The sequence below is a fragment of the Hippopotamus amphibius genome, chromosome 17 (genome assembly GCF_030028045.1).
Source record: "Hippopotamus amphibius kiboko isolate mHipAmp2 chromosome 17, mHipAmp2.hap2, whole genome shotgun sequence".
In the NCBI taxonomy this organism is placed as follows: Eukaryota; Metazoa; Chordata; class Mammalia; order Artiodactyla; family Hippopotamidae; genus Hippopotamus; species Hippopotamus amphibius.
Window position 1 is genome coordinate 35,340,417 of NC_080202.1, and position 23,155 is coordinate 35,363,571.

Genomic DNA, 23,155 nt, shown 5'->3' on the forward strand with positions numbered 1-23,155 from the left:
CTGCAGTGAGGCCTGACGCTGGAATCTGGGACTTTGCCTGCAAATCTGGCTGCTGCTGATGGGTGGGTCTCCCCCCACCCACGCACCCAGAGTCAAGCCTGGGCCTGGGATTAGAATCTCTTGCCAACTAAACACAGGGTGCACCTGATGCAGGGCCAACAGGCTGGCTCCCAGGGTGAGGCAGAGGCAGAAAGGGCTCCCCCAAGTCCTGGAAATGCTCCTCAATAGGAGGGCCTGGGCTGCACGAACTCTGTTTCCCAGCCTATGGGGCTCCCAGAAACGTGTCCTGGGAAGAGGTGTGCCTATGGACATCACTGCCTAGCCGCTGTCCAAATTGAAGCCCAGGAGACTGCCTCCCTCTCTTCACTGGCTTTTCATTGCCCTTAGGGTAAGGGCTGAATGCTTTCCCATGGTCCTCAAAGTGCAGCAGAGTGAGGCCTGTCTCTTTCTCCCCCTCCTCTTGCTTTTACTGCCCCTTCACCCTTTCTACTCCAGCCTCATGTGCCCTCCTACCTCAGGGCCTTTGCATGTGGTGCAGCCTTTTTCTGAAATTTTCAGCTCCCTCCCTATCCCATCTCCTCCCCTGCTTCCCCACTTTTATTTATCCTTTAGGGCTTGGCTGGTGCTTCCCTTCCTTTGGAGAGTAAGTGTCCTGGCTGCCCTGTGTGGATTGGCTTCCTTTGGCCTACACACATGGACCCCTGCTTCCTTCCTGAAGGCTCTAACTACATGTTCAGTAGTGTGATTATTTGATTAATTTCTGCCTGCCCCACTCAAATGACTGAACTCTCAACCCCCAAGGTCAGTTCAAGTTTTCGCTCCTCAGGGCTGCTGGTGTAAACCATTTTCAGTTAGGCCTGGGAAGAGATCTTCCCAGTCCAGCCCTTTCCCTTGTCTGGGCCCAGGGCCCAGGCCTCCCTGCCCACCCTCCCTTCTCCCAGTGGGATCCTGGATGGGAGTGGAGAGTAGGGGGTATGGTCGGGATGGAACGGACAGTAGCATCAGGCAGTGTCAACTTGGTTCCCAAGCCCCTGGGAGCTGTGTGGGGACACTTCTGAGAGAGGGACAAGCTCTGCCCATTGCCCCGTCTGTGTATCTCCCCACCTCCCCACGCCCTGCAGGTGTTTGCTTTGTGAATGAAGCCTTGTTGGTGTACTCCCACCGTGCTCCTTCAGTACAGATTCGTTGCAGCCTCCTGCCTCTTCCTCACTTTGAGCCCTCGTGTCTCCAAGGGAGCCAGCCTGGCAGGCCAGCACCAGCTTGCTTCCATCAGGCTTCTGAGTCACCCAGCCCCTCCCCTGTCCTCTGGCACCACACCTTGACATCAGCCACAGTGAGGGACTAGGTTACGTTTTTTTTCCTTTTGGCTGAATGAGCTGCCTCCCCAACAAAGCCATAAGATACCAAGAGCAAGGCTCCGTCCCTGATCCTTGGAGAAGCTGGTTCTAGGGAGAATTACAGTAAGGGGCTAGGGAGGAAATGAACATCTTGAGGATTACCCGTACTTTTAACGCTTTACGTCATTGACTCCTTAAAACGACTCTGAGGGAGAGGTTTATGAAGCTTTGGGAGTTGCCCAAGGTCATGCAGCAGTCAGCAGCAGAGCCAAGCTTGGGACTTGCCCTCTGCTTTCCCACAACAAAGCGTCTACTCCACATGGTGCTGTCAGGGTCCATCCCACCGAGACAGGGACCCAAGCATTGTGTGTCTTTCCTCAGTGGCTTCCTGCTCTGTACGCCCACCTCACAGGGTGGAAATGAGGCGCAAATGAAGCCATGGCCACGTGGGCGCTCTAGAAACGGTGCTCAGGAAGTGACGGGATTTGTCATGAAGGATCCAGTCCCCCTCACCTCACAGCACTGGGGGTGGGGAGGAAGTGGACCATGCCTAAGGAACCCCAGTGTGCCCCTTTCCCACATGTTGGTGACCCCTAAGTGTCCCTTGTGTCTCAGAAAGCATCACTGTGCCCCCAGTGCCCAGGTAACCCACACCGTTCTGCCCCCCCTAAAACTTAGACAATCCCATGAGGCTCCCATATCCACATATCCAGATAACCTTAACCTGCCTGCCACTTCCCCACAGCCCAGGTGACCCCTCCAGGTCCCTCCCTGCTTGGATTCCAGGGCCCTACCTGGTGTAGTCCATGATGGTATTGAGCCGATGTGCAATGGTCAGCACCGTGCAGGTCTCAAACTGGGTACGGATGGTAGCCTGGATGAGGTCATCAGTCTCCAGGTCGACGGCGGCTGTGGCCTCATCTAAAACCAGGACGCGACTCTTGCGGAGCAGGGCTCTGGCCAGGCACACGAGCTGCCGCTGGCCCACGCTGAACATGGGGAAAGCGAGGCATCTCCAGCAGGGTGCCCCCAACCTGCCCCCAGGCCTCACTCCCCAAACTCTTCCTGCCTCCACTCCTTCCCAATAGCACAGGGCTGGCTCTCAGTGTAACCTCTCCCATTTCTGCCTTAGCCCAGTCCTCCTGGAACACAGAGTTGAGGTCTGGACCCCACAGGGATAACGAGGGGCCTTGAGGGTAGAGCCAGGGCTTAACAACGTTGTGACATTCCAAGTCTGTCTCTGGCAGCCCTGGCCTCCTCTTTCTGTGCTTTCTTCCCTATCCTTGCTCCTCAATCTGTGTCACCATGTTTCTCTGCTTCAATCTAATCAGTCATTTACACCTTAGTAATACACACTTAAATGACTCCTCTTGGATATTTGCACACATCTTGCTGAGCCTAATATCACACAATTCAGGCATCTCTCGCCCCCATGGGGAATACAGGTCAGGGTTCTGTTGTGGGAACAAAGAAGGGACAGGGCAGAGGAGGATATGGGGGGCTTCCCGTGTCTGGTCACTGGGGAGGTGGAGGAGGGGCAGAATGCATGCCTTCAGCCTCCTGCCTTGGAATCTAGAGCTAACGAACAAAGCCGGCTGTGTTCCCAACCACAGAGGCTGCAGCACCCCCACACCCAAGGACAAATACCTCAGCCCTTCCTAAAGGGGTGAGTCACTACAGCCCGAGTGAAGGCCAGGCTCTCTCCCTGGCCTATTCCCGCAACTAATGAAGGTTCTGGCAGCAGAATGAGCCGCCAGATAGAACTCAGGGCTGATTGATGGTGGGACTGGCACAGGATACAGGTTATACTTAGAGTGGCTACAAACTCAGTGAGGGAGGAGGGGAGTGGATGTGGGGATGGAGGGGATGCTCTGGGGAGAGGTGCTGATGGCAAGCACGGATAGGAGGACAGACCAAAACACAGCTATGGGGCGCAGGGTCTGAAAGCCTGGGCTTGTCCGCCAGCCACCCCCGACGTGGTTGTGTAAGTGAAATCCGGGTACTGTGCACATTCATTCTTACCAGGCTGCCAGGGGAGGTGGCGGCGTCCCACCCGTGGCTATGGTGCAGCAAGGAAAGTTTTAGGACAAAAGCTCCCACTTCCTTGAGTCCTTGCCCCACCTCTTGCTAGCTGAGCAGCTTTGGGCAAATAATTTTATACTTCGGAGCTTCATTTCTGGCCCACAGGACTACAATAAAGATTAAAGGAGAGGGCTTCCTAGGTGGCACAGTGGTTGAGAATCCGCCTGCCAATGCAGGGAACACGGGTTCGATCCCTGCTCCAGGAAGATCCCACATGCCACAGAGCAACTAAGCCTGTGCGCCACAACTACTGAGCCTATGCTCTAAAAAAAAAAAAAAAAAAAAAAAAAAAAAAGAGAGAAAAAGATTAAAGGAGACAGTAGAGGCCAAAGCGCCTTGAACACTATTAAGAGCTGAGCAAACATACAGGTTTTTGTTTTTGTTTTTGTTTTGTCTGGAGAGAGTCCAGTCCGTAGGTATGCACTGAGCAGAATAATAAGAATAGCTAAATTTCTCAGGAGCGTATCCAGTTTAAGTGCTTTCCATTTCATCACGATAACCCTAAGACTGCTCTGTCCAAGTGATGGCCACTAGCCACATGTGACTGCAGACCACTTGAAATGTGGCAAGTCTGAACTGAGATGGCTGTAATAAAAATACACACGGGATCTTACACTAGAAAAAATGCAGAATATCCATAATAGCTTTTATATCAATTACAATTTGAAATGATAATATTGTAGATATATTGGGCTAAATAAAATACACAAAATTTATTTCATCTCTTTCTTTTCCTAATGTGGGTACTAGACATTTTAATTACACCTATGTGGATCATAGTATATTTTTATTGGGCGGCGTAGTGCTAAAAGATATGGGACTGTTATTATTATCCCATACTCCTTTTAGAGTGAAGGCAAAGAAGGCACAGAGAGGTTAACAAATTTGCTCCAAATCACACAGCTAACAGGTATAAGTATCTCAAGGCTTTAGACTCTGTAAGAAGTGACTCCGGCCCTCCCTAATACGTGGCCCAGCAACTGGGGATATAAAACCTGGGGCTATAAGGAAGCAAAGAAAGGCCTGGAGAGCTCACTTTGCCCACTTCTAAACCACAGACAAAACTGCATCCTCCTTGGAAAATATATAAGACTTCTCTAAAGCTCTGTAGATTTCCTCTTATCTGCTCCACAGGTTCAGTCCACACCCCCCTTCTCAGGCCAAGCGTAGCACTGACAATCACATAAGAGAGGACCGGTTACGGCTTTGGAATCTCCCAGCTGTGTGGCTCTGGCCCTGTCTCAGTTTCTCTGGGGCTTGTGTGAGGAGTCAATGAAGTAGTGCACAGTGCCTGACACACAGAATATGCTCAATACAAGACAGCGCCCCTTGCGTTCACGCCGGCTGAGATGGGAGTGGGAGGGCTGGAGGAGGCTGGAGTGGGGAGGGCCGGAGGGGGCTGGCCTGCATTTGGTATCATTTGATGCTAGATCCTCTAGTTCAGCAGAGTGCTATTACTGACCCACCCATTCCCAGCTGTTACCTGAGATTCTCCCCGCCCTCGGAGCACTGGAAGTCCAGGCCGGCCGGCTGGGAGCTCACAAACGTGTGCAGGTGGGACAGCTCCAAGGCTCGCCACATGTCTTCCTCTGAGTAATTGCCAAAGGGGTCCAGGTTCATGCGCAGGGTCCCCGAGAACAAGATGGGGTCCTGGGGACAAAGCATGGCATCAGAGGAAGACGGCTCAGGCCCCATAGGAGTCATGGGCCCCAAGGCCAGGGAACAAGAAAGGGATTGAGGTGGCAGCATTCCCACTCTGTCCCTAGCCCTCCAGGAGGGCGGCAATGGCCAAAGAGATAGAAGATGCCTGTGGGGGAAGTGATAAACCTCAGCTTTGCCAACCCAAAGTCCTCCACTAAAGGAGAAACCTGAGCCGCTAATCTGACTCCAAGGTGTCCAGTCGGCAGAAAAAAATACCCCAGAGGAGCCAGAAAAAGTGAAGTGTAATTCAGAGCCGTGTAACCAGGAGACCAGGCTCGAATGCCTCTGGGGTGGGGTGTGTGGAGGGGCCTGGGGTTCTGCTGGCCCAAAAGGTTAGAGGACAGGGTCTTACTGGGTAAGAGACATCTGACCCTACCAGACCCACGACAGGTGGCCACTCTGTGGCTCTGTTCCTGCTGTCCTGCTCTCCAGCCTCCCAGAGAGAGGTCCCAGTCTTGAACCTCAAACTACAGAACAGGGGTGGGGCCTGGTCAGTGTGGCCAGGCCATGCCAGGCTGGTACCTGGGGGATAATGGTCAGCTGAGAACGCAGGTCATGGAGCCCGATGTCGGCCACATTGAGGCCGTCGATGAGGATTTCGCCTTCCGCAGCCTCCAGGATGCGGAACAGGCAGAGGGTCATGGAGGATTTGCCGGCCCCAGTGCGGCCCACGATCCCCACCTGCAGGCAGTGGGGGGCCATCAGGGAGAGGCTGGGGGGTCAGCAGGGCTGTCTCCACGACTCCCCTGGGAAGCCGAGCAGATCTCTGGGCTAGGCCCCTGCTGTCCCACAGACCCACGCTCCCCAGGCACAAACCCGCCCCATGCGCACCTTCTCGCCACCATGCACTTGCAGACTCAAGTCCTTCAGCACCAGCTCCAGGCCCGGCCGGTAGCGCACAGAGTAATTCCGGAACTCCACCTTACCGTGCGATGGCCAGCCCGCGGGTGGGCGGCTACCCTCCACCACCCAGGGGGCCTGGCCGCCAGGGGAAGACAGGGTCTGCATCAGAGGGGCACCTCTTCCCCAGCCCAGCCATCTCCCACCTTCAGTGTGCCTCTCTCCCCAGGCGCCTGCCATCCTCACCCGCCAGGGATGCTGGCGGGGAGCCTCTCGTGCTCATGTGGCCCAACCTTGCAGTTCAAGGATTCTTTATCCCTCTGATGTTATTCCCCACAGAACTCTGCCCTGCCCTACTCCCCTCATGCCCCACGCCCCTAAGCGGCCCCTCCCACTGGCCCTTTTCACCATTCTTTATTACTGAGTGGCTACTCTGTAACAGGTAGTGGAATCACAATGGTGAACAAGACCAAGTCCTTGTCCCCGTGAGACTTACATCCTAGTCTAGGGGGGCATAAAATTGACAAATAAGTAAGTCTACATATTGTCAGATGATGAGGAGTGTGGATAAGTGTCTGGTGTTGCTGTTCTATACAGGGTGGTCAGGGAAGGCTTCCTGGAGGAGGTGATATTTAAATAAAGACCTGAAGGAGGTGAAGGAACAAGACAAGTAGATATCTGGGGCACGGGCATGCCAGACAGAGGAAACAACAAGTGCAAATACCTCCAGGTGTGTTCTGGAGCACAATGACAAAGGTAAGAGGTAGCAGACAGGTAGTGGATGGCCCCATCATTTAGGGCTTTGCAGGCCATTTTAAGGACTGTGGTTTTTTTTATCCTGAGGAAGATGTAGGACCATGCACAAAGGGATAATGTGATTTGGTGTGTTTTTAAAGGATCTCTCTGCTGCTGTTTGGGGTGTGGGGGGGGGGTGTTTTGAAATGGGGTGGGGTGTCAGACTGCCAGCAGTCAAAAAGCAAAGAAGCCAGTATAGATAGACCACTTTCTTGAGGGGGTGTCAAAAAATGGGCAGCAGGGCTGGGGGCAGAATTTTTGAGGATGTGGAGACAGGATCACGTGTGTAGACAGGGCAAATGGGAAGGCTAGGCATGAAGAGGGAGAATTTGAAGGTCCCAGAGAACGGGGGATGCAGGGATGACAGGGGATGCCTGGGGAATATAGGGGTAGATGGGGGCCCCAGGGGCAAGAGAGGCCAGGTTGGGAGGAACAGGTGGCATAGGGACTCAGTGGGGGCTGACAGGGCAGGAGCTCGGGTCACAAAAGCCATGAAGTGCTTTCCAAGAAGGAACAAAGGGCTATTTTGTCTGAATGTTGCGAAGAGGGTGAATTAGATGAGAACAGAAAAGTGTCCCTAGGTCTGAAAGCAGGGAAGTCATTGGTGAGTGGGTTCAGTGGAGTGATAGGGCCAGAAGCCAGGCTACAGGGTGATGAGGCAGTGGGGAGAGCACCTGTGGACCATACTTTAAAGCCAGCTTCACAACAAAGGAGAGCAGAGAAATGAGACATAGGGACAGGGGAGATGGAGGGTTGGTTTGAGTGTCTAGAATGGAAGCTACAAGAGCCTATTTGTGTGTGTGGATGGGAATCATCCAACAGAGGGAGCAAGGTGGGTGATGTAGCAGACGGAGGGTGTAATTGAGGAAGTGAAGTCCTTGGGTGGCCATGTGAAAAGTAGAGGGAGTGGCCTTTGAAATGAGAAGGGACATTTCCTGTTAAAAGAGAAAGGAAGAAAGTGAAAGGGACACAGGCAGATTTGAAAGTCTGAGGCAGGGAGGCTGAGGGAGTTCACACCTTATCACCTATTTTCTCATTGAAATGGTAGGCAAGGTTGATGGCTGAGCACAGGGAGAAGGGGATGTGGGGGTTTTAAGGAAAGAGAATGGTCGAAACAGAACTTTCTGAAACTGGGAACACATGCTTCTTGGAGAAGCAAAATAGGAATACCCAGAAGTGGTGTGTGGTTATAAACATGAAGTAAAATCTGTGATTTTTCCCCAGCAATGTTTTAGCAGCTGAGCTCCGGCATGCAGAAGGTTGGCAGATGGACCCAAATGGGGTGAGGGCGACTGAGAGAGAGAAGGGCAAGGGAGTTGAGGGTGTTGGCACTGGTGGAGCATAGAACCCAGGCTGGATGAGCTCATGGACAGAGGGACAGAGGCAGGGCACGGGAAGAGGGGGGCGGGTCCGAGGGAGGACAAAGTACTGTGACCAACAGGGCTAGGAACACGGGAGCTGTCATCTCCCGCTACATCAGGAACTGCTTGAGGGCAGACCCCGTCTTGCTCTACCCCTCTTCACATAGGCCTCTGGTTGACACTCAAGAAGGGTTGAATGAATGAATGAAGAGCCACCTGAACAGCTGGCCTGGACGTGTAGGGATGGTGGGCCACCAAGCTCCCCTCCCTGCCTCAGGCTCATCCCGTACCCACCTCGGTCTCTGTCTTAGAGTACTCCTTGACTCTCTCCACGGCCACAATATTAGACTCCAAGTCTGAAATCGTTCGTATCATCCAGTTCAGAGCCAACGTCACCTAGCGAGAGGGACTGGGTCATAAGTGGGCAATCTCTCCTCCCCTTGAAGTGGCTTTGGGAGGAGCTCAGACTCCTTGATTATGCTCCTACCCCAGCTATGACCCAGGTGGGCCTGGACAAACCCACACCTGTGCCACCTGGGGCTCTCACCACAGCTGTAGCTCAGGCAGTGACAGTACAGACTTAACAGAAGGCCACCCAGCCCAGTGTTTCTTAAACTTCATATGCACAAGAAAGATTTCCCAGGGAATCTCGTTACAATGTAGCTTCTGATTCAGTAGGTTTGTGGTGGGACGCAAGAGTCTACATTTCTAACAAGCTCACAGATGATGTGGATGCAATTGGTCCTTGGACCACACTTTGTGAATCAGAGAGTCTTGACAGAGGACGCAGAGCCCCAGGTCTGTAGTATCAGAAGCTACAGTTTCAGATCCCCAGGTGACTCATGTGCACATTAAAGCTGGAGAAGAGCGACCTGTCTGGATTGTCCTTTATTTACCAGAACATTCAAGACTTGAGTCACCTGAGGCATTGCAAATGGGATCTGCTTCACAAAATTTCCATCTGCAGTTACTTAACCCTTTGACAATACAGGCTGATATCAGGGTGACCTGCCCAGGCGCATTACCTGCTCCGTGTACTTTCTCCGCAGGGCTGTGGAATGAGGTGTATTCTAGCTCTCCACGTCCCTGCCCCAGGACCCTGTCAGGGTTGACCTCTAGAGCTTGTGCAGGCAGGGCAAAGTCTATTTGTCTCTTGGGGCCAAGCTCCAAGATAATTCCTCTAACACTCCCAGGGGGAGACCTCCCCTGGGCTCTTACAACATTTCCCTCTTTCCTCCACTAAGATCCACGCACCCCGCAGCACCATCCCCCGCTGGTGAAAGTGACTCCACGCTTGACTGGGAGCTCACAGGCCGCGGAGCAGAACCTGCCGCTGGCCCCCACTTGGGCAGAGCGAGGTGCTCAGGAGATGCTTGTGAAACCTGTGTGGCCTCTGCTCCAGTGGTGGCCCTGCCCCGGGGCCCGGACCTCTACCTACCTGCAGGGCATAGGACACAGACAGGCCCACCAGCCCCGGACTCAGGCTGCTTCTCCCAGTCACAGCAAAGAGTGCAGCGAAGAGCACAACACAGTTGCCCACGAACTCCACTCGGATCCCCAGCCACCTGTGGGGCTCAGGCAAGGAAGACATGGGGCAGAGGCAGGAAGGGGGCCGTTTAGGGGAAGGAGGGGCTCGACCCAGAACACCAGGGTCTCTCCCCCAGAGACCCTGGTGGAAACTCACGGGGAGCAGGGGCTGAGGGAGTGGCTTCTGACCTGTTGGAGGCGATGTAGGGGTAGCAGCTCCTCTGGTTGGTGTCTACCTTAGCATCATTGATGGCCTTGAAGTCCTGGCTGCGGCCGTAGGCCCGGATGACGCTGGAACCAGTCACCGTCTCCGAAAAGTGGGAGTATATGGGTGAACGGCTGACAGATTCCAGCCGCTTCAGTTGCCGTGACGTAGCCACATAGAAGCGCTGACGGAGGATGGAGAAAGAGCTTGGGGTCAGGACCGTGGAACCCCAACTCAGTCCAGCATGCCCTCCAGACCCATCTGAGCTGCCTCCCCGTCAGTCCCACTGCCCTGTAAGACCTTGCTCCCTTCCCCCGCCCTGAAGAGCCCAAGACTTGGGGGCCTGATATGGCTCCACGAACGCATCCCACCCTTGCCGTCTGCAGAGGGAAAGAGTCAGCTCTGCTCACTCTCCCAGGCCACTTTGTCCACGAAGCCTTACCTGATTCCCCCTCAGCTCCTGACCCCTCACCTCTGTGGGGGCCTGGATTATTGCACTGACTTTGCTTTGCCTCCTAAATCAGTGACTATGCCTATCTCCACTTAGAGGCCCTAGCAATGTGTTCACACAATCAAAATTTTGCAAACTTTGCAAAAATAAGATAATTTTGTATTCTTTTCCTTGAAGAGCCTCTCCTCACCCCTCCCCCTGGTTGTTTAAACTTCAGCCCCACAAACACACAGTTCTGCCTCCAGCTTCCATCCTCTACACTCTGGGCCCCAAGATGGCCAGGGTCACGTAGGGTGTGCAACTGAGAGTTCCCTGTCCCAGCACAGAGTGCAGCCCAGGTCACAGTCCTCACACAGAGGCTTGAGCTTCCAGTCACCTGTGGGGTACCTTCATCAACTGATTAATTAATGGCAGGACAGGGGCTCAGCAACACAAATGCCTTTCACAGTTAGCTGTATCTGAATGTTATCAACTTGTCTATGTTAAAAACATATATACATATGTAAGTTTAGATATATCTAAAAAGAAGGGAAGGATAATGTGTCTCAAACTGTTGACCATATTTTATTAAAAAATACGCAGCACAATTTAGAAGGGCCAGTCACAATTTACATTTTATCCTATCAACAACTCTATGAGGTAGGTTCTCTGATTGTATCCTACAGGTGAGGAAAATGAGTTTCAGAGAGCTATTTACTGAACCAAATCCAGCTGTGAAGCTGCGGGGCCTGGCCCCTTCTACATCCCGCCACCAGCGGCTCCAAGAGAGCCCCACCCACACAACGGCCATGCTCACTAAAAGCCACACCCACCCACTCAGGGCACACCTGCACAAAGAAGTAGAGGACAGCCAAAGGCACGATGACCACAGCGAAGAGTGGTGTGCTGGCCACGATGACCACGAGGGTGGAGATGGAATTGAAGAAGGCGTTCAGCAGCATGAGGATGGTGGAAGCCAGAACCTCATCGATGACGTAGATGTCCTTTGAGAAGCGGTTGAGGATGCGGCCTGAGGGCGTCGTATCGAAGAAGGACTGCGGCGAGCGCATCTTGTTGTGCAGCAGTGCCTGGTGAAGCAAGCGTGCAGCCTGGACACCGCCCACCGCCATCGTGATGGCTGACAGCATCACCAGGAGCCCTGTTGGAGGAGGCGTAGCGGCGCTCGTTCACCTGGGCCAGGTGGCGGGCGTGCAGGGGAAGGTTCCGCGATGGGGGCTGGCTGCAGTGAACTAAGCAGGCTCAGAGGCAGGCGGACTGCAAGGGGGGTAGGGAGTCGTTGGCTGTGACGGTGGAGAGAGATTCAGAGGCAAGGGTGTGGTTTGGGGGACCCAGCAGCCCAGAGATGAGGGCGGGGCCACTGTAGCCCCTTCTAGCATCTCTGCAGGCTCACCTTGCAGAATTCCCAAGGCGGCATAGACACCCAGCCTCTGGGAGGTGTTGTTCTGCTGGCCGTTCACCACAGCCTCATCGGTCCAGGCACTGAGCCACACGTTGGCCCCAATGGCAGCTGCACTTTGACCCGCGTACAGCAGACAGATGACCAGTGTGGTAAAGAGCCCCACAGCCTTGGCGTAATCCCAGTACACGCTCAGCTTCACCTGTATGGCCACAGCGGTCGGACAGAGGACTCCTGTGAGCCCCGGGACTGCTAGGGGCCTGCCCACCCTCTCCAGCACTCCTCATCCACCCTACTCACAGTGCCCATCTCCGCCTTCTCCTCCTGGGTCAGCGCGTGGCTTGCCTTTGCCTCTGTTGTCTGCACTACCTTTTCTGCCACACCCAGGCGCCTCCTGGGCACAGGCCGACCCTGGCCCTCTCCTTCCGAGGACATGGTACTCAGCTGTCTGTGGAGGCAGCTGATCAGGCCCAGAGAGGAGGCCTCCAGCATAGCCACAGACGGAGCCCGGGAGGAGGCTCCGGCCGCAGCCAGAGGCCTGGGGTGTGTCAGGGAGAATGCCCACCTGCGCCCCCGGCAGGGCTTGGGAGCCCTGACCCCGTCTCCTGGGGGCCGAGAGCCCTCAGGAGCTCACCTCATAAACTGCTTCTGGACCTCGTATGTCACCGGCTCATCGTCCGCCAGGTCTGTGTGATTGCTGAGCGTGTCTTCCACCAGCAGCACCTCCTCATCCTCTTTGTCCTCCAAGGCTGCAGTGGGGAGGCAGAAGGGAGAGGTTGGCGAGCTCACCCCGCAAGCCCCTGATGTCCCCCAATCCCACGCCGATGAAGAGGCCTGAATGGACAAGCCAGAGGGAAGATGAGAGGGACTGAAAGGGCAGCAAGAACAACAATAGAAATAAGTGATGAATTTCGTGCTAGGAAAAAAAAAAGGGTGACAAGAAAGACTTAGGTTAGACAGGAAGAAAAGCTGCCCATCAGGGACTACGTAGAAGGGGATTCAAATATAAGGGTCGGGAGCTTGGGCTCTAGACTGGCTGATCTTAAATCCCACTTCCTCACCGCATGACTTTAGGCCGGCATGTAAGATGGGGATACTAACAGTACCTATTTCATCGTGTCATCATGAGGATTGAAGGAAAGAATGTGTGTCAAGAGTCTGCAAGGGGCATAGCCCTCAGTAAATGCTCGAGACCCGTTAGCTGCACATACGGAAGTAAGCAAGAAAGCCCAGGAGAAGGCCTGTGAGCCAGCCCGGGGCCTGGGCTTGGGGAGCCGGGACCAGAAGACAAGGGGGGTCTCAACATGCTTCACGAGGACAGGGATGTTCCTGCTTGTTCCTTGCTGTCTCAGGGCCTGGCAGAGTGCCTGGACATAGTAACTGCTCAATAAATATTTGTTGATAAATAGATGACTCTTCCAAGCATTTGCATATTTACTAAACAAGTCATCTGTGAAACAGTCTTGCTGTGCAAGCTGGGCCTGGACCCATAGCCCTTCTGATACATGAGGGAGGATGAGGAGGAGGCACTTGACTCCATCCAGTTCACTTTCCCTCTTGAGGATTTCTGATGTCACACAGATGGTCCCAGTTCCCCAGAACCTCCCTTGTACGACACTGGGCCTGTCCAGAGACACGCAGAGGCTCCAGGACAGGGGACCTGCGGGGAGGGCATGGGAATACCGAGGGCCAGGAATGGCAGATACCGGTCCTGCTGTCGGCCTCCTGGTGTTCCTTGCCCTCATCAGGTGCATAGTTGCGGAGGAAGTTGGCAAAGGCGCCGTTGCGCTGCAGCAGGGCTGCGTAGGTGCCCACCTCAGACACGTGCCCGTCAGCTAGCACCATGACAAAGTCCGTCTGGGGCAGGAAGCTGATGCCATGCGTCACGAGCACCCGGGTCTGGGGAGGAGGTAGCAGGCTGTCACGCCCGCTGCCCTCAGCACGCAGCCCCGGCCCAGCGCAGGGCCGCGCAGCGCGCGTGAGGCACCTGTGTGCCGGCAGCATCAGCAGGCCCGTCGGGGACTCACCCCACGCCCATCTCGCCGGCTCAGAGCCTGAGCGGCATCGCCCCCAACCCCCTCCCCACTGCCCAGCCCATGCTCCCGTTCCAAAGGCCCTCCATACCTCCAGGTCTCACCCGAACCCCTTGGCCTCCCACCAGTCCTCTCCTGTGGCCCTAGACCTCACCTGAGCCCCCTCAGCCGCTGGGAGGCCTCACCTTTCCTGCCAGCACACCTTCTGGCCCAATGACGTGGTCAAAGATATGCTTGGCCACATGGGAGTCCACAGCTGACAGTGGGTCATCCAGCAAAAAAATGTCGGCATCACTGTAAACAGCTCGGGCCAGACTGACCCGCTGACGCTGGCCCCCAGACAGGTTAATGCCCTGGATGGAGGAGGGAGGTGAGAGGTGTGTGTTGGGCAGAAAAGAGCTCTGTCCATTACCATTCAGCAAGGCAGACCTCTAAATTCACATTTCATATGCCGGGTCCTGCCTGGGAAGCTCTAAGACCATGGAGGAAGGGGTGCTGCTCTCGGAGTCCTCCTAGGGCAGGTGAAGACATTCTGCTCCCTGCCCAGCTGGTTTCCCTGCCTTCCACCTTCATACTCTGGGAGGCTGGAAATCCCCAGGAGGTCCTTAACAGACCTTTAGTCTCCCAGCACCCATGTGGTTCACGGATGACTTTCATAACAATTTTCCGATTTGGTCCTCATGTCAGTCTTTCCAGGGAGGTATCATTAGCCCTACTTTCTAGGTGAAGAAACTAGAGCCCAAGATGTTAATGACTTTGTCCAAGGTCCCAAACTACTAAGGGCAAAAGTAAGGATAGAAACCCAGCATCCACCCCACAATCATCAACCCTGGTATCATTCACATACCAGAGGGGAGGAAAGATGGCTCCTTAAACTTGTTATGAGAAACTAAGGGACACAGCAGCAGGGCGGGGCCCAGAGGGCAGACCCCAGAGGTACAGCCTGCTTTCCTACCACCAGCTTTGCTCATTCCCTCTGGAACAGGCCCAGCTCTTTGGGGGTACCCTGAGAAACTGACCCCTGGGGAGAGCAAGTGTGGGGCGGGAGCTGGAGCTGCTGAGGAGCAAGGGGTGGACGTGGAAGCTGTAGTGACTGAGACATGTGAACGTGCCTACATTCAACCAACCAGCTACTATGTTCTGGGCACTAAATCAGGCGCGTGTGTGTAAGGTCAGTGTGGGTCCAGGAGAGATGGGAAGGAGGAGCTATATCACAGATGGGGAGGTTGACTCTGGGTTCCTATAATCTCGGACTCCCACTTAAAAGTTTCTCATCGCCACTGCCAGGCTCAGGCCTGTGTCACTTCCCCAGACCACCACGAGCGCCTCCTCACTGCTTCCTGTGCCAGGGCAGCTTTTCAAAATGCAATTCCTCTCCCTGCTTAAAACTCTTCACTGACAAGTTGAACAACAAGATACAAAATGATGGTAATGGATTATAACCCATTGAATCAAATAAGAATCCACGAGCTCACATTGATATAAAGAAATTAATGAATAAGTAACAAGGGGGAAGGAGAGGAAAGCTCTTTCTTCGAGTAGAATGCCAACTAATAACTATAGAAGGTATGGAGTTACAAAATCAACATTTGGCCAACATCATAGTAAACTGACCACGATCCCACCTCAATCAAGAGATCAAAGTTAACACTGTCAGTAAGGCATGAACTAACATCACGTGCCTCCTTATATGATGTACCAAGAAGGACACAATGTTACTTCTTTGGTCCCCCCTCCCCCGAAAAAAAAGCATATGCTCTGCATCTGATCCTGTTCAAACTGAGAAACATTCCACAAAATAACTGGGCTGTACTCTTCAAAAGTGTTGAAGTTCTAAAAGGCAAAGACCGAGGAATCATCCAGACTGAGGAAGAGTGAAGAGATATGACAGCTAAGCACAGCTCCTGACCATGAGTTTAGATCCTACACCAGGAAAGAAAAAAGCAAAAGAGACATTACTGGGACAAAGGATGACATTTCAAATGTCAGACAGTGAACTAGACAACAATCCTGTGTTAGCAATAAATTTCTTGATTTTGATAAGTCAACTATAGTTATGTAAGAGGATGTCTTTGTTTTGAGGGAATACACACTGAAATCTTGAGTATGTAAAAATAGATGTGAAAATATAAAACTCTTAGAAGAAAACGCAAGGGAAAAGTTTCATGACATTGAACTTGGCAATGAGTTTTTGGATAGGACACCAAAAGCACAGGCAACAAAAGGAAAAATAGAAAAATGGATTATATTCAAATCGAAAACTTCTGTGCCTCAAAGGACACAATCAGCAGAGTGAAAAGGCAACCGTCAGAATAAGAGAAAATGCTTGCAACTCATATATCTGATGAGGGTTAATATCTAGTATATACAAAGACCTCCTACAACTCAACAACAAAAAACCTAACAACGTGATTAAATGTGGGCAAAGGACTTGAATAGACATTTCTCCAGAGAAGATATACAAAATGCCAACAAACACATGCAAAGATGCTCAACATTACTAATCACTGGGAAATGCAAATCAAAACCTCAGTGAGATACCACCTCACATCCGTTAGAATGGCTATTATCAAAACCAAAAACCAAAAACCAAACAACCACCCCAGAAAACAATGTGCTGTCCAGGAGGTTGGAGTCCTTGTTGGAGTCCTTGTGTACTGCTGGTGGGAATGCAAACTGGTGCAGCCATTATGGAATACAGTATGGCAGGGCCTCAAAAAATAAAAAAAAAAGATTATGATTTACAATTCCACTTCTGGGTTTATACTCAAAAGAACTGAAAGTAGGGTTTTGAAAAGATCTTTGCGCACCCATGTTCATACCAGCATTAGTCACAAGAGCTAAAAGGTGGAAGCAACCCAAGTGTCCATTGATGGGTGAATGGATAAGTCAAGTTGTTGTTTACTGGGTATAGAGTTTTAGTTTGGCACAATAAAAAGAGTTCTGGAGATTGGTTGTACAACAATGTGAATGTACTTAACACCACTGACCTGTATACTTAAAAAGATTTTTAAGTTAAAGATTTATTTTATGCACATTTTGCAACAATTAAAATTTAATAAATTAATTGAAAAGTAAAAACTTTCACTGATGTCCCATGGTTTTCAGGGTAAAGGCCAAAACCTTAATCAAAATCTTCAAGACTCTACCCTACCCTGTGTCTTCCGCACCCTTTCTAACCTCCAGTCGCAGAAATCGTGCCGGAATGCCAGTCCACCCACCATCCCTTGCCTCACACCTTCAAAGGCTTTCCGTCACTCTTGGTAAAAGCCACAGTCCTTACAGTGGCCTTCAAGGCCCTACGTGACCTGGCTGCCTGGACACCTCACTAACCTCATCTCCTTCTCCTTATCCCTGCTCATTCCCCTCCATCCACATTGCTCTTTTTCCTGGTCCTTAAATGCCCCAATCACACTCCTTCCTCAGGGCCTTTGCACTTACTGCTCTCTCTGACTCAAATGTCCCAGACAGGGCTTCATGTTCCCAGATACGGACTACTCCCTCACTTTGTTCAAGTCTCTGATTCTCAGTGAGGCTTTCCCAAAGCATCCTAACAATACAACCCTGCACATATTCCTATATCCCTTCCCTGCTTTATTTTTTCCCCTTAGCATTTATCAAATATTATAGATGTTACGGGTTTGCTATCATCTCTTTCCCCCACTAGAATGTAAGCCATATGAAAGCAGAGATTTTAGTCTCATATATTTACTACTGTATAATATTGCCTGGCATATAATAGGTATGTAATAAAATCTGATGAATGATGAGAGCTTATTCCTGAGCTATTAAGATTCAGCTCAAAAGTGATGCTTTTCCTTATGTAGACTACTCCCCTTACTATCTTCGCAGTACCCGGCACAGGCCTTCAGCCTGGCCCCCAGGACATTCTACAGCCCCTACCTGTCTACAAGTCAGCTTCCCCCGCTAACAGATCTGTTTCCCCAGTGCCCAGCACAGAGCTAGGCAGGATAGTACATGAATGTGTGAATGAATGAATGCATATATGGACCTGGGCTTGATGCAGGTGGGCAGCTGTGTGTGCTAACTCCCCAGAGGGTGAGATAGGAGCCTGTACCTTCTCTCCAATCTCTGTCTGGTCCCCACCAGGTAGCACCTCCAGGTCAGCTAGCAGGGCACAGGCCTCCAGGGCCTGTTGGTACCGCTTGGGGTTCAGGGCTTGGCCAAACAGCACGTTTTCCTGAAGAGAGCAGTTCTGGATCCACGCCTGCTGGGGCACATAGGCCACGGAGCCCTGGCCAAAGAAGAAGATTACCTTCGGGTTTGCCCAAGGCCTGGCCAAGCTTCCCTTCCCAGGGGTCCCTGCCCCTCTCACCTTCATATACACCTTGCCTTCCAGCTTCTCCATCTCTCCCAGCAGGGCAGACAACAGGGAGGACTTCCCGCAACCCACAGGCCCTACCACAGCCACTAGTGCCCCTTTTGGCACCTGGATATCTAGGCTGGGAGCCAGGAGACAAGGAACCCAGTCACAGGAGGAATCAGGGTTTTGGTCCCCCACCTTCCACCTGGAGACCCAAGCCCTCCTCCCTTTCAGACACCACCCTGGCAAACTGACGTTCCTCTTGCTTCCCAGGCCAAAGACTGCAGAGTGAGAGTGGGCTTGGGCACTACTATTGATCTCAACTCGGCCCCCTTCAGGCAGCTGAGAAGGGAAGGAGAAGCTGTTACCTGTGCAGGGTGGGTGGCAGGTCCTGGGCCCAGGTGAAGGTGCCATTGTGTATGGTGACAGCGTAGCCTGGGAGGACAGAGGTGTGCAGGGTCAGGGGGCCCAGAGCAAGGGGGAGAGGATGCTGGGGTGCGGAGAGCTGTGGAGAGTCCTAGGGGAAGGAGCCAAGGGGGAGGGCAAAGAAGCTTGGGGGAGTGGCGAGGGCGAGGGGGCAGGAAGTCCTGGGGAGGAGCAAGGGGAGCCCTAGGGAAGGAAAGCAATGGGGGAGGCCTGGAGAGGGATGACGAGAGGAGAGAAAAGAGCCAGAAGAGGAAGAAGGCAAGCACAGAGTGAGAGCACATGGGAAAGAGGATGAAGCCAGGGGACACAAGAGAGAAGTTAAAAGCTTGGAACAGAGAATTTTCTGGAACAGTGGCTGGGGCAAGGGCAGCCCAGGCAGAGGCTTCTAGACCTGGGGTGATGATCTTTCTCTCCACACACTGGGGGTCAAGTTCGTCTTGGCTCAGGAAATGCTGGATCCGTTTCAGAGACACACTGGTCTGCATGCAGGAGGGTGCAAGTCAGCCCTGGAAGCTGTTCTTTTCCTACACACATCTCCTCTTACCCTTGCTGGTCCCTAACTTCCTGGGTGAGGCTGGGCCCCCTGAGGGCCCAGATGCTGGTGCTGGCGCCCCTCCCATGACTGAGCCTTGGCTGGCTCCCACTGCCAAAGACAGGGTCCAGATTCCTAAGAGAAGGCTGCCTCCAGATCTTGGGTTTCCAGGGACCCTATCTGACGTCCTCAGACTCCAAATGGCCCCTGACTCTAATGACCTCATTCAGCCTGGAACAATTCTTCACAATGCCAGATGGCCCTCCCCTGATTCCAATAACTCCCTGTGGATCCGCTGACCCTGCGTGACCCCATCCACCTGCCCGAACGCCAGCAGAACCCCAGGCCCTTCCCAGGATTACCTGGGCCAGGTTGCTGATTAGCTGGGGCAGCATGTTGAGGGGAATTTTTAAGATGTTGAACAGGGACACGGACACAAAGGCCTTCTCAGCATCCAGCACATTGTTCTTGTCCACAGACACGTACACCCCGAGGGTGGTCAGGGTCACCTGGGCAGCAGTGGGGGCGGATGTCAGCGTGCAGTCTGTGGGGTCCAGATGCCCGGGCCGCCCAGGCTGGGGAGCCTCACCAGGAAGGGGGTGCAGATCCAGATGAAGGTGGACGTGGCATGGAGGTAGGCAGCCCGGCGCATCAGACGGAGCTCATCCTGCCGGATGCCCTCCACCTGCTTCAAGAAGCTGGGCTCCCAGGCATACAGCTTCAGCACCTTGATGCCACCCAGGATCTCGCTCATCAGCTTGATGCGTGAGTCCTTGAACTTCATTTGCTCTACCTATGGACAGTGTGGAAAGTGCACACCCCAAGGCCCTCCCCAGACCTCTACCCACAGGGGCTCACAGCTTCCCTGCACTCACACACGCAGCAGCCGGACTCTCACCACTCCTCCGCCTTTCTCCCTGCCAGCCTGTGCTGCACCCCAGCCTGCAACGCCCAGCCTGGCCCCCCCTCTTCTCTGCTGGACAAATCCAGCTCCAACCTCAGTGCTCCAACCTCAGGGCCCCAACCTCAGGGCCCCATCCCAGGCAGCATCCTCGTCCCTGGGTTTCCTAGGCACGTTCCCATAGGGGGCCCTGTGCATGCATCTGCCTCAAATCAACGTGGGCCTGAGGGAACAGATCCCTTACTTCCAGCCCCCAACCCAGAGCACGCCCGCCAAATCAATTTATTCACTCATCCCAATTTACTGCGTGTCTACTCTGTGCCATGTGCTAGACCTGGGGCAGATAACGATCAACAACTCCAGGCCCTGGCCATCGTGAAGCTGACAGTCTGACAGGAGAGGTAGACAGGAAGCAAACAACCACCCCAATAAATGCTTAAAAAATTATTATGCATACTCCGATGGGAGTAACAGGATTCTGGGAGAGAAGAATGGGGTGGTGACTGGGAAATCAAGAGTTTATGTGGGAGGTGAAGGAAGGGAGGACCTGGGCAAGCAAGGACAGGTGAACCGCATACCAGGGAACCGTGTGTATGGTAGCCCAGAGGGATGCAGAGCTTGGGGATCTGGAGAAAAGAGAGGCCGTACTGGCTGAGACTTGACCATATCCCAGGAAGTGAGGGCTTGAAAGGTAAGTAGGGGCCTTGTGTGTGGTGCTGGGGGGTTGTCATTTACTCTATGTACAGTGGGAAGCTAGGCAAGACGTCCATAAATGTTTGGAAATAAAGGACAGAATGACTGGCTAGTCACACTCGGCACCGTGGGGTGCAGAAACTCTCATTAGACCAGAAAAGGCAAGTGTGAATCCCAGCTCTGTCTGATTCTGGATTGCTGTAATCTCTCTGGGCCTTGGTTCCTCAGCTGCAAAATGAGAACATTTCTCAAACCTTCTCAGGGTTGTGAGGCTAGAGTAAGCTAAGGTCTGTGGAAGGGGCCGGGAGCCATCCGCACTCAGTAAGCAAGGTTGTTGATGAGGCCCAGGTGAGGGACTGCCCTCCACCAGGCACCCGGCCAGGGCTCCAGGCAGGAGCAGCGCAGTCTGCTAGCACCCACCTGGAACGCACGCATCTTCACGGCCACGGCGCCATTGAGCGGGATCAGCAAGACCATGAGAGCGACTCCAGCCAGGACAGAGGGACCCAGGTTCTGAGGAGGCACGATGGATAGATTAGACAGACAGACAGACAGATCACCAGAGTACAGAGACACAACCCAACAGACAGAGGCCTACTGACCTGAAATACAGGGAAGAACAGGAAGCAAAAGATGGTGGTCAGACAAACAGATGGACAGCAGACACAGATAGAGCCCAAATGACAACATTAGCAAACAGCCAACCATCAGATAATGACAACAGACAGTGACAAACAGGCAGATGTAGAAGGGTGTCCAGACACACAGGAAGGCACATACACACAGATAGGCAACGACAGCCAGAGTCACACCCACCTTGCCTCCAAGTCCCTCTTCCCTCCCCCGGGTTCTGTGAGGGAAAGACTTGATGGCAGACACCAGCATCCTCACAGTCCTGTCCACCACCCCCTCTGCTGACCCAGAATAACCCTCTCTTCTTCCATCTGAAGCAAGGAGAAGGTCAGAGCAAGAGGGCAGGGGTCAGTGTGTAAGAGTCACCTGCCAGAGGAAGTACACTGCCAGGATGATCTGCAGGGGTGCTGACCACAGCAGGTTGATGAAAGGGACCACATCCATGAAGCGCTGGGCGTCCACTGACATGAGGTTGACAATTTCTCCCACAGTGGACTCACGTTTGACAGAATTGGTGATGACCAGAGCCTGCAGGTGGACAGCAGGGTGATGACTGGGCCCTCCAGTCTCTCCAGGATCCCCAGGGCTGGCCTCCCCAGCTCCCCCTGCCCTGCTCCAGCTGACCTTCCTATAGATGACACCTATGATCCCTGTGCGGAACCTCAACCCCATCACAAAGATGCAGTGAAAATATTGGTGTAAGATCAGAGTCTGGATGACGGAGCACACGAACATCAGAACGGCTACCAGGAAGCCCCACCAGCTGGGGGCCGTAGGGTTTGAGATAAATCGGATGAGGATGCTGCAAGGGGAGGGGAGAGGCATGAGGGGGGATGGTTCCCCCAGGCTGCTCCCTCTACTGCTGCCCTCCCCTTTCCCCTCAGCCTCCCCTCTGTGCCTGCCTCTGAAACCTCTCAGCTGGAGGCTGCTGGCCCTCCACATCCCCCACCCAGACCAGGGGGACTCAGCCCAGAGCTGCCTCAAGACCCTCCATCCTTCCTCCTTTCCGCCTCCATCTCCTTTCCTATCGACCATGCCCCCCCACCCCCCACCCCTTTATCACTCTCTGGCCACCTGTCTCACCAGCCTGCCTTTCTTGCCTCCTTGGACCACGTGGCAGGAAGCAATGCAACATGTCTATTGACGAGACTCTCCTGCACCTTCTCCTGGGCTGCTGAGGGCTCTGAAGTCCACCACGTGATCACACAGACTCTTGCCCCTCAAATCCATCCTCTTTAATATCAGCGGACTCCAATGCTGCCCAGTGACCTTCTCCAGGCCCTAATCCACTTCCTCTCCCTCAGTCCTCTTCACCTCTTACCTTCTGACCTGTCCTCACTGCCCACCTCTGTCAGCAGCTGCCCACTTATAGCTTCCCATTGAGAACTCCCTGCCAACTACAAACTTCCCTGCAAACACTTGCCTTCTTCCTTTGGTCCTGCTTCAGGACAGGAGGCATCCTTCCAACTTTCCACACCGGATCTCGCTCCCCACCCCATGCCCCCCAAGCCCCGGATCTCACCCGCCTCCTCAGGAACACACTTCATTGCTGGCCCCCTTTCTCTTCATCTTCAGTATTCTCCTCTCCACTGGCAGCTCTCTGCCTTGGCCAACTGACATGACCACGTCTCTTCCATGTTAGGACAAACCTCGCCTTGACCCATGGAGCTATCTCCACAGTCACGGTCAGGCCTCTTCTGCTGTGGGTTGGGTGTAACCCCCCAAAGCCATGTTCAAGTCCTAACCCCTGCACCTGTGAATATGACCTTATTTGGAACCGGGGTCTTTGCAGATGTAATAAAGTTAAGAGAAGGTCGTATTGGAGTAGAGTGGCCCCTAATCCAGTGACTGGCATCTTTATGAGAAAAGAGAGGGAGGTATGCGCACAGAGACACACACGCACACACAGGAGGATGTC

At 53.4% G+C, this 23,155-nt stretch overlaps 1 protein-coding gene across 10 annotated transcripts in view; it reads right to left on the reverse strand.

The window, feature by feature from the left end:
* ABCC3 (ATP binding cassette subfamily C member 3) overlaps positions 1–23,155 on the reverse strand; it is a 42,617-nt gene that overhangs the window by 1,902 nt on the left and 17,560 nt on the right. The window contains exons 9-30 of one of the 10 annotated variants that reach the window (XM_057713947.1): positions 21,862–22,039; positions 21,604–21,765; positions 21,025–21,117; positions 19,600–19,803; positions 19,373–19,519; positions 18,870–18,957; positions 18,421–18,487; positions 18,065–18,191; positions 17,807–17,983; positions 13,914–14,081; positions 13,402–13,594; positions 12,330–12,444; positions 11,996–12,143; positions 11,690–11,897; positions 11,127–11,437; positions 9,833–10,032; positions 9,555–9,681; positions 8,411–8,512; positions 5,952–6,098; positions 5,643–5,801; positions 4,903–5,069; positions 2,132–2,326 (exon numbers count right to left, since the gene is read on the reverse strand). In XM_057713947.1, the coding sequence (XP_057569930.1) occupies positions 2,132–2,326; positions 4,903–5,069; positions 5,643–5,801; positions 5,952–6,098; positions 8,411–8,512; positions 9,555–9,681; positions 9,833–10,032; positions 11,127–11,437; positions 11,690–11,897; positions 11,996–12,143; positions 12,330–12,444; positions 13,402–13,594; positions 13,914–14,081; positions 17,807–17,983; positions 18,065–18,191; positions 18,421–18,487; positions 18,870–18,957; positions 19,373–19,519; positions 19,600–19,803; positions 21,025–21,117; positions 21,604–21,765; positions 21,862–22,039 (3,483 nt within the window). Of the gene's footprint in view, positions 1–2,131; positions 2,327–4,902; positions 5,070–5,642; positions 5,802–5,951; positions 6,099–8,410; positions 8,513–9,370; positions 9,682–9,832; positions 10,033–11,126; positions 11,438–11,689; positions 11,898–11,995; positions 12,144–12,329; positions 12,530–13,401; positions 13,595–13,882; positions 14,082–17,806; positions 17,984–18,063; positions 18,192–18,420; positions 18,570–18,869; positions 18,958–19,372; positions 19,520–19,599; positions 19,804–21,024; positions 21,118–21,603; positions 21,766–21,861; positions 22,040–23,155 lie in introns of those variants that run through there. The other 9 variants (XR_009049870.1, XM_057713948.1, XR_009049872.1 and 6 more) reach the window with 9 other exon arrangements.